The 10,946-nt window shown below is 40.9% G+C and overlaps 1 protein-coding gene across 2 annotated transcripts in view; it reads right to left on the reverse strand.

Annotated features, from left to right (window-relative positions):
- Positions 1–10,946, reverse strand: part of TECPR2 (tectonin beta-propeller repeat containing 2) — an 83,788-nt gene that overhangs the window by 62,029 nt on the left and 10,813 nt on the right. The window contains exons 9-13 of one of the 2 annotated variants that reach the window (XM_019518539.1): positions 8,893–9,076; positions 6,216–6,389; positions 2,834–3,014; positions 1,535–1,676; positions 89–113 (exon numbers count right to left, since the gene is read on the reverse strand). In XM_019518539.1, the coding sequence (XP_019374084.1) occupies positions 89–113; positions 1,535–1,676; positions 2,834–3,014; positions 6,216–6,389; positions 8,893–9,076 (706 nt within the window). Of the gene's footprint in view, positions 1–23; positions 114–1,534; positions 1,677–2,833; positions 3,015–6,215; positions 6,390–8,892; positions 9,077–10,946 lie in introns of both variants that reach the window. The other variant, XM_019518538.1, reaches the window with a different exon arrangement.

A 10,946-nucleotide genomic window follows, 5' to 3' on the forward strand; every position in this document is an offset into this window, starting at 1 on the left:
TCCGCTACTTTCTCTACTGGCACCTGCGCTGCTGTTGCCACTGTTTGCGTTGCCTGGATTATCGTCTGGAACAAGCCGCACTGGTCAAACACTACATAATCTGTAATGCTCACCTAGAAGAAAAATGTTACAGACAATCACTTACAGTGGAAATGACCTGCAGTCTTTCAAGAAAAGATCCCCCTCCCACTCTTTCTGAACAGAAGTCTCAAGAACAACAGCTGACATTTCTCCGAGCATATGAGGGAAAAAGACTCCAGTTTTAGTTCTCCTGGGTTTTGATGATTTAATATTTAAAACGCTTTGCTTATGAAACAAGAGTCAAACATGGAACAATTAACTGCTTCCTATATAAAAGTATCTCCAGGAATTGCTTTGCATTTTTATGCTGTGGGACTGTTGCACTGGAAACTCCTTTATTACAGAAAATGGTCAGAGAAAATTTTAAAAAAGCTTCTCTCTTCTCCCCTGCAGCTGTCTTCAAGTGTGATGATGAGAAGGTGGACCTTAGTTAGTTTCCCCAAAACATGGAGGGCCACATGACTCAGGTAGCAAGGTCTGTTTTGACACTGAGTTGCTTGTGCTTGGGCAAGTACCTTTTGAATCCTCTTTTCTGGACCTATAGTGAAAGGGCTATTTGTTCAAACTTTGATGGACAGAACTAAAATGCCACTGGGGCATCTTAAAAAATAAAAAAAGAGGCAGCAGTGATTCATGTTATAATAAGAACAGCAAAAGGGAAACAATGTATTCACAATATTAAGGCTCATCTCAGAGCCATGCTAAATTACTCAGCTCTTACACAAGTTTGTATGTGCATACAGCATAAGGCAGGAGAAGCTGAACTTCCTGATCTTTTAACTGCAAATCAAAATCTTGGCATGGCCTAAAGTAGCCAGACACAAAGCTTTCAAGATGCTCGTGTCCAGAGTCAATAACCTGCATGCAATGCAGCAGCTCAAATAATCTGTTGCTAAATGATTGTTTTCAGAAGCTGTTTTTAAACTGGGAGCCATAGCTTCCAAGCTGCTGTTTGACCATCTATAGTACCAGGTATCAAACTACCCAGAAAGGGTCCGTGCCAAAGAAGATGGGGGGGAAGGAGGTGCAGGGGGGAAAGAGAGGTCAAAGGAAATAAGTCTGTAAACAAAACAGTCAGGGATTAGATCCTATGCTTAGTCACTGGTGTGAGCCAGAAAAGTGCCTCCTGTGGCTGAAGGAAACAGCCCCATGTGGTTCACAGGAACTTAGATTAGGTGGAAGGAAGTGGCCCTGTTGTACAATTGTTTGTTTAAATTTACAGAAGAGAACTTCCCTGCAACCAATCCATTTCACTCTGAATAAGACTGGATTGTGTTTTAATCCTTTTGGGACCAGACTTAAATAAAAAGTGTCTTCACAGCTGGAGTCCAGGTGAATTAAAACTGCTTGTAAAAGGCCAAGCAATTATTTCTTGGTGTTTTCTAGTACAAGCCCAATAGAAAAATATACCCCAGGAAAGATGGAATTTACTGAAAGCTGAAGTAGCGCCTACTTGCCACCAGTGATCATCATCTCCTTGTGGTTTCTTTGAAACCACACCAGTTCGGAACCACAGATTTCCATGGATGTCCAAAGTCCATAACGTCTGCTGATCTCCAAGAGTTACACACACTGGCTCCAAAGCTTGCATCTCACTGCAAATGCAAAAAGAGAAGCGATTATATATTTATATATAAACACACACAGAGTACAATCTGCCTGAAAAAATAGGATTCCAGAAAGGAGTCCTACAACAACCAGAGCACTTTAGAGTATCTCCATATGACACTACCAGTTTACAAATACAATGCAGCCCTTTCAACAAGTTTATTTATCCAGTAACTTAAAGTTTGTACAGTTAGAAATCATTCTTAATGGAAAAAACTGCAGCTATTTATTTCATCGAAACATGTTAAAATTCAATCTCATAAGTTTATTCTTTCTTGCTGTTCTAGTTAGGATGGGTAGAACACAGACACTATAATCTGGAAATGGATATGACTACAGAATTAGGACAGAAACTGACCTTGATGATAAAAGCTTCCTGTAGAAGCCAACCATTCTTCCAATGTCAAAGAAAACAAATTGCTGTAAGGACCATTTTGCAATAAAAAAGTTAAACTGGCAATTCCTCCCTGAAACTTTTCATAAACCAAATACAATGGACAAGTTCGAGGCTAATGTTACAATATTTTATGAACGGAAATGAAATAGTATTGATGTATGCAATAGCAGACATTTTCCCCTACGTTTATAACAAGCCAACAATCAGGATGCAACAATTTTCAAGATATTATTAAAAAGCAGCAAGCAACAATCTGATAATAAGACTAAAAGCCAGAATTATGGACAGACCAGAAAACTGTAACAGGCTAGTCAGACCAACGATAAATTTGTGACTGGTAGGTCCAGCACTATCTGACTATTTCTACTCCTGTCAGCAACTGACTAAGAAAAATGGACGTATATGTGTTTTTAAAAATTAGATTATTAAATATCTGAAGAGCCAAAAAGGGCGGGGGGGGGGCAGGGAGAAGGGAAATAGCTGTGGTAGCCTGAATGAATGGAACAAACTGTATTTAATACAAACAACACAGTGCCTTTTCTACCCATTAATTGTGATAAAAGTATAATGAAACAAAATGTACTGAAGAAAAAATTGGTAACCCAAAGATTACACTTTAGATGCAAAACGCTCTAAAATAAGAGATGAAAAGTCAAATTAATATACAACGAAATATCTACCAATTCCAACATAATAGTGCAATTTCTGTTATTCTGATTAAATGCTGACCAACTACCATTTCATTACCTGATAATATCACATTTCCACTGTTCGCCTTCAGGACAGAAGCTGCTCACTCCCTCTCTATAAAGCAGTGCCCGCTGTTCAGTTAATGCCCACACTACATTGTTTCTTGAGGTAATCTGAGATAGGGGATAGGGGCAATCCACCTTTACCGCTCTAGCACAAGGACGATCCACGCTCAGGCCTGCAAATGCAACAAAGTAAGTACAGGTGTTTGTAACTAGACTATGAGGTATAATCAGAAAAAGTTAGAGCAGAAAAAGGGAAAAAAGTCTAAGAAGCCTATGAGCATTTTTTTTTATTCTCAATGTACTGCTTTCTCTATGAGTTATACTTCTACTTTACTGTAGCAGAGTTCAACCTACACTTAAACTTCTTGGAGAACCCAGAGCTTTCCTCCCTTGATTTCTGTTCCTGCCCTGCCTCTAGTGGCACCATCTGGTATCTCAGTTTAGAAAGATACATGACACCCATACCAGATGAAGAAGGAAGAGAAAGTACTTGCAATATGTAAGACTTTAGGAAATTATGGTATGCATTTAAGCACACACCCATTTCTTCAGATTATATACTTTCTTCTACACAATTGTACCCAAAATGGGATCTGCAGGCACTCAAGTGAATGGTCAAGAAATAAATAATTTTTTACTGCAAGTTTCTAAAACACAAAGGAGCAGAACAGGACTAGGATGGTCTGAGGATACTGAAAAGAAGCTGTAGCAGCCAACTTCTAATTTTGGGGAACATATTGTGAGTGCAGAAGCTTGCTGGGGTGCTGGAGGTACTGAAGGAATATTTCTTAATCCATCCATGGAAAACACATACATTGAAGGTTTAATTTTGGTTTCTAAATTAGTATATAAATTCCAAAGATGACAGAATGTAAGATGATACAATCAAATTAACCTTTGGCAGAAGAGGAAAAGTTTGATCCAGAATCCCATACAGTTCTTAGCCTGCAGAATCAAATTCCCTTTTTATCATTGTTAGCATCACTGCTGAGTAACAACTCATGACCTTGAACAAGTTACTTGATTTCTTAGCAACTAATCAACTTTATTAAAAATTGAATCTAAAAACAGGACACCCATGAAAATATGCTATGCATCTGAGTTCAAGTTAAACCATTATAAAAAAATAGATTGTAATTTAAATATAAATACACAACAATGAATACTGTTGTTATTATATCTAAATGAAGAAATAATCACACAGAGAATATGGCCTATCAGAAGTGCAGAACAAGCAGATCTTTGATAGCCATTCTGAAATCTTGTCCTCCCTTGGCTACTGAAATTCCAACCTCCTATGCTGTTTTTTTCTCCTTCTCATCATTCATTTAGCATTTCCTTAATAGGATCCTCTTCACCCCCTGAACTTTCTGTAAGAGTTCTGCAAGTCCTCAGTTGTCTTCTCTTCTATCCACACCTCATCTCTGGATAATCTCACTGGCATACACAAATGTAGTCGCCATGACTAGACAGATGACCCACAGATCTACTTCTCCACTCCAAAAGGATCTCGTGTCCAAACTAAAATTTTAGCCTGTGTCTCCAGTATCTTTTCCTGAACAGATCATCTTTATTTGTAGCCCAACAGGGCTAGTAAATCCTAATCCCACATCCCACCTGCTATCTCTTCTCTGTTAAGTGGATGCCATCACCGGCACCTTCCTCCCAGGCACTCAGCCCCAGAACCTGAGTATCATCATAGACTCTATACTCTTTCTACTTACCTACATACAGATTTTGTCTGAACTTGGCAGAGTATTTCTGTGTCATATCTAAGAGTCAGTGTTTCCTCTCCAGCCGTACATGCAAAACTGTCATCCTGCTTCATCTTCTAGCTCAATGTACCATATTTACCTGAATCCAAGATGATTTCAAATTCAAAACAACCTCCCCCCAATAATTAGATTCTATGGAATTATGTTCCACAGAACATGGAACATTGATAAATTGGACAGGCATCTGGCTGGGATCATCTGACCCCAGCACTCTTTCCTGCTTAGGCAGGGGGTCAGACTCGATGATCTGTTGAGGTCCCTTCCAACCCTAGCATCTATGAAACTATGAAATTTATTAGATTCTGTATGTGGAAAATTATAATTATTAAAGGGACATCTTAAATTCATCTCCCCCGCTGCTCCAACACAGAAAACAGTGGCAGGGAGGACAGGCACCCTGACCTCTGCCATTTGCTCATTTATAACCCCTGCCACTTGCCCCCCTCCACAGTGCCTGTAACCCCTACCACCTCCCCACTGTGCTTGCCCCCTCCATGCCTGTGCCCCCGTTCCCACCACTTACTGTCAGTTGTGGCTCCAGCCCCATTCCAGCCTGGGGCATGAAGCACAGGGTAGCTCTGACCACAGCCCAGCCACACACCAGTGGTTGCAGCAGCAGCAGCACCCCAGTCCTGGGACATCCACGTGGTAAGCTGGCAAAGGCACGGGAGGGAGGGAGCAGGCAGCCACTGCATCTCCAACTTCAGCCTGACCCAGGCTGAGGGCCTGAAGCAGAGTCCCAGCAGCCACCTGCCCCCCAACCTTGTACCTGAATTCAAGAGGAAGGCTCCCTGCCACCACGTTGAATGGGGAGAAAACCCGGCTCTGGATTCAAGTAAATATGGTAAAAATCTTTCCTCTGACATTACTGAATGCAAACTAGCTCACACACTTCCATTCAGAAAGCTGGTGCAAAGATTCTTCAACTGGTTTATTCTGGCCATAACACTCCTCTTCAGGGCATTTTTCCACCTTCCTTATCATAAATACAAACCTCACCCCATCCCACCTGTTGTCTGGCATCCATTGTCAAAAGGTTGATTCTTACCTCAGCAGACCCACTAGTTAATTTTTCCAACAACCTTCATGCTTTCTCCCATGGGTCCCCTCACACTTGGGAAGAACTCCCTACAAACATTCATAAAGCTATCTTATTATCTTCTTTCAAAACCCTCCTTAACACTCTTTGTCCAGAGGCCTACAAAAAAAGATTTGACAATGGTCAGGCCGTTGGTGTGCTCAAACAGCGGCCTAACAGGTTACCCATCACGGCACTATTTCCTAGTCTTTCTGTCAGTCTTGCTTTATTGTTAAGTTTCTCACAATTAGAGGCAAGGCCAATCTTTTTGGTCCCTCTGTGAAGCACAACAGGGTCCTGATCTAGAGTTCCAGTAACATGAACAATGTTTTTGCAGCTTCTGCTGCAACATCGCACAACTGATTCCAAGTCTCAAGCCAAAGGAGCTCTCTCTGCCTGCACAAAGAAAAGTTTTACTCTGAATTCATATAATGGTTTAATCAACTCAGGTTCATTTAATAGAACTACATTTTTCTGATTCTCACATACAAAAAGGGAAGGGCAACAGTTAATTTCGGTACCTGTTTGCAGATATAGATCTCCATTAGTTCTGATAATCCAGGCAGTGTCATCACTTAAAGCTACAAAGACAGCCTGAGGTAAAGCTTCATACCAATGGCGCTTTCCTTTTATGGTTACTTTTCCACAAGCAAAGGCCTTATTAGTTTTCTGTTCAATCTTCCAGAGGAGAGCTCCTGTAGAAGTCATAAAACAAACACAAGAGTGGGCAAACAAAAGTACTAAACACTGATTGTGCAAGAAACAAAACAGGTGTCAGACATAAATAAGCAGCAGTGTTAACAAAGGCTGCAAACAGACATTGCCTTTGTGGCACCGCAATAATTTTTTAGGGCAGCATAAAGGAAAAGTACAGATATCCATGCCTTTTATCATGTTGCAAATACCCAAATTTGTGGCCGTGACAAAAAGTAATAAAAATGTGTTTGTTTTAGGGTGGGAGAGTATGGGCAGCCCAAAGCTGCCAGGACTTCAAGGTCTCAATTCCGCATGCCCTGGGATTTCCCTACAGCAGAGCCCTGGGAGCACCTGCCTTGGTTTTTCTGTTTGCAGAGGTGCCCTCAACATCAGAATCAGCAGGCACACTTCTGTAAGAGAGGAACCCTGGATTTTCCTGCTTGCAAAGGCACACCTGGAGATTCCAGTGTGGGACTCACCTCTGCAAAATGGGAAAACCTCAGGTTTCCCAGCTTGCAGAGGCCCACCTAGGGAATCCCCAGGCATGACTCTGCAAGCAGGGAAATGCAGGGTTTCTCATTTTGCAAAGGTGCACCCAGAGTGTTGTCCCACAGGATCATGCCCCTGAAACTTCAGGCATGGCAGGGACCCAACCCTGCGGAACAACAGGCAATGCCAGTCTATAATCAAAAGTGCAAGATTTTGCAAATCCTTGTTACTTTTACATTGTTAAATGGGAGACAATTTCCAACTCTACTAAGAGTTGCTGAACCATATATGTTAGCAGGGTAGTTCTTTCTTAAAATACTTTAATGCAACTTGTTCTCTGTACCTGTATTTTTTTAATGCCAGAGTATATTAATTCCAAATCTAACTGGTATTACGGGTCGAATTTACAGCTGGTTTCAATACTAGCTTCTGAAATGCACTTGTTACTTCTACAAGTATGGTTTCCATATCTACAAAGTGATATGGAAACCAACAATGTGACTATCATGACAGCTGTCAGCTAAAAAACTCACAACTCGTAGCACAGAATAAGTGTGCAACATGTTTATTTGCTTTTAGCATTACCACTGCAAGCAAGCAATTGTGGTTTGGCTTGGTCTTTTTAATGAGGAATTCCTCCTTATGAGTAGGAACTTTTCTGTTCTGAAGAGAGTCTGTATTGATATCACAATTATAAAAGATGAAGTCTTCTCATATATACAAAAAAAAAAAGACTCAACAGGTCAGCTTGGAGGATCTGTCTGCACGAAGCTGCTCAAGCAAATCCAAATCTTGGCATTTGGGAACAGCACCATACCTAAGTGTTCAGGCATGAAGCCACTACACCCAACATGGTATTTTCACAATTTGCAAGAGAAAGCTGTTCCAAATAAATTAAGGAAACCCTAGGCATTGTGAAACATACTACTGAACTACAGGCACTGATCAATGCTTAAGCACTATTACTTGAAGTGCTCAGACTACTGCAGTCTTGGCCACTATATCAAGGGGCCTAGGCCAAGCTGCAGAAGTGTGGCTAAGCAGAAGGCCCCAAAGCCTGCATCAGAGCGACTACAAAGTGAACCTCTGCAGATGTGACTCGCTTGGTCAGCAAAGTAAAGGAAGCTGTCAAGATGTCTAACTATACCAGTAATGAGATACAATTAAAGAGTATAAGGCCTAGCAGAAGGCATCGTAAGAGAAGACTATACATTAGGTAATCAAATATACTATACCACAGTCTTTACTTATAGTAATCGATGTAACCAAATGTATTACCTACTGTTTTGCTATAATAGATATATTGTTGTTAAGTTCTAGATAAGTTATTAAAAAAAAAAAAAAAAGCGCAGCCTCATTTTCCAAGACTATACATTTTGGGGAAGGGAATGAAAGGATAAGGGCAAGCAGTATTCCATAATGGTGACGGAAAGGAATGAGAATCCTTCCCTCCAGAAGTACAATTTTCACAGGACATAAATCCGAACTATTGATACGTTTCATGCCTAAAAGAAAACTAGTTCAGAACTGTTCCAAAAGTTTAGGTGAAACAAAGAAATTTAAATAAAACCAATCAGAGGTCATTTATTAGGATATTAGAACCAGCCATCTAAAAATATAGGGTATAGGCTCGGGGGAAATTTGGAGAACTCAATAAATTCAAGACGACCTGATGCCAATCTATGTGCCACCCTCCTCCTACCTCTCGAGTCTCCCCAGCTGGTATATGTGAGAATCTATGTTGTACCGTCACAGGTAGCCAGATAGACTTTAGGATAAATATTTGTTTTTGTATTCTGAAGTGCAATAAAAGTTTGGGCTGTGGACCTGTTTCTGCCTGTTTTATCAATAGCCAACCTGCAAGTTACCTGTAATCTGGATAACAAAATATGAGAGGGAACCCAAACTACATGCGGCTACATACCAGTATGAAAAACAGCACAATAACTTGCACAAATACATATATTTTGATTTTAAAAGTGGGTCAACAAAGTAAAAAACAAGCTACCAGACCTGAAGGTGAGACTGCCACCTGCTGGACAGCATCTTCAAACTTTTGCCATCGTATACCTGCACTAGGCAGAGCACTGCAGAACAGGCTACCCTTGTAGTCCAGGCACCAAACGTATTTCTCTGAGACAACGAGGCTGAGTATTCCATATCCTGGGCCAGAGTAGCCCATCCAGCTCTCTGCAAACTAAAAACTGGAGAGTTAGAGCAACATCAGGTATCTTCAACTACACATGAAAACTCACGTGGACAACTGTAATAGCAAAAATATTTTACAAAAGAAAAAAAGATCAGAATACAAATGTTAAGTTACACCAGAAGAATACCTGTCTTGTGTAATATAGAATAGCACTTGTCAAACATCTACTACATGATGATGCGCGTTACCAACTGTGTTTAGGAACTGCAAGATACCTGGTACAGAGTCTCACCATAAACAAAAGCCTGTACTGTCACTTACTTTCATAGGGTGAACCCCCCCCCCCTTATTTTACTGATTAGAAGAAAATACATTATGTATGTGTATTAGCAAATATGCGACTGTATTCTAATTCCTACTAACTCAGGTAGCTCTCTCTGTTTAAAAAACTGTAACATTAGATGAAAACAATGATGGACTGACTATATGTTTGCTAGTGTGGAAGAGGTTAAACACTCAGCTCTCACACTTGGGACTTTACTGTACAAAAAAGAGTTGAGACTTGCTTATAGATTATGCCAAGATTTCAGTCTGTTTTAGCTGAAGTTGATTTCCCTACAACAAGCAGCAATGTAGCTTATTCCAAAAGTAATTAAGATGCTAAAGCTGGCTTCTAGACTTTGCAATGGTTGAGATATTTCCCCTTCACAATCTAAAATAAAAGCTTCTTTCACTATCACATTTATCAAATATTCCACTTACGGAAAAAAAACAGTACCATTTTTATCTTGCAGTGATAATCACTTCTTAAAGGAGATACTATCAGCTCAAAAGTTACCTTTTAATCAGGAATATTTAACTTGCTGTTGATGCAATACCAAAAGTTTACTGAAAATTCAGTTTTTCTCCTTGTTTACCGTTTGATTTACCATATAGCATTTTATCTTGATTCTGCTCTGAATGAAATCAGTATTAAAACTCTCATTGCCTTCAGCAGTTCAGGACCAAGATCTTTATAGTAAATGCAACTAATGGATTATAATGTAGAAAACACCAATTTGCTATTTTGTATGTTCTTCCTTCAACAAGGCAAAAGCAAGGGAGAAAGATAAAGACAGAGTGATCTCTGCCTTGACAAGTTCACAATCTAAATAGCCAAATATTAAATAGGAATTATCTGCTAGCTGAATCCTGAGAAATTCTCAGCATCTTTAACTCCCAATGAAACCAACAACATCTTGGAAAACAGTGGACATGCTTGAAAGATCCGAATGATGGGGCTACCTTAGAACAGGCTTTTTGTCTTTTACTGCTTTAGTGATAGGTTCAGACAGTGTTTTAAACTGATAACTGAAAACATAACACAATCTGAACAGATGTTACAGGCTTCACTTCCTTCCCAGACTAGAAGCCTGAGTCTTTAACTATAGCCTGAGAGCCAAGTTTGGGGAAAACCTCCGCAAGCCCAGCTCCCAGGCCAGGCTCCAAAACCTGGTTCCCACACCCTTCAGCTTTTAAATCACTGCCCCCCACCGCCCAGCTGAGCAATGGGGGCAACAAGGGTAAGCCAGTAGGGCTGGAAGTTGGGCTTGGGGTAGGCCTCCACAAACCTAGTTTCCAGCTCCACCAGGTTTTAAATCATTGCCCCTGCCACTCAGCAGAGCAGCACGGAGAGGCAAGGAAGCAGGCACAGATGAGACATGTTTGCAGGCTTGACTCCTGGCCACAGTGGCATTTCTTCAGCTGAATGGTGGAAGAGCAAGAGGAAGCAAACTGGGGCAGTGCTCCCTGCACTTAGCTCCAATGCCCGATATCTGAGCAAGGGGAACAGCATGGCAAAGCCCCTAGTGGGAACTCAAGTGTCAGAAGCAGGCAGGGACCATCTGGAGCTGCTCCTTCCCCCCCCCCCCCCCCCCCC

The sequence above is a fragment of the Gavialis gangeticus genome, unplaced genomic scaffold, assembly GCF_001723915.1.
Source record: "Gavialis gangeticus isolate Ggan-Ray unplaced genomic scaffold, GavGan_comp1, whole genome shotgun sequence".
In the NCBI taxonomy this organism is placed as follows: domain Eukaryota; kingdom Metazoa; phylum Chordata; order Crocodylia; family Gavialidae; genus Gavialis; species Gavialis gangeticus.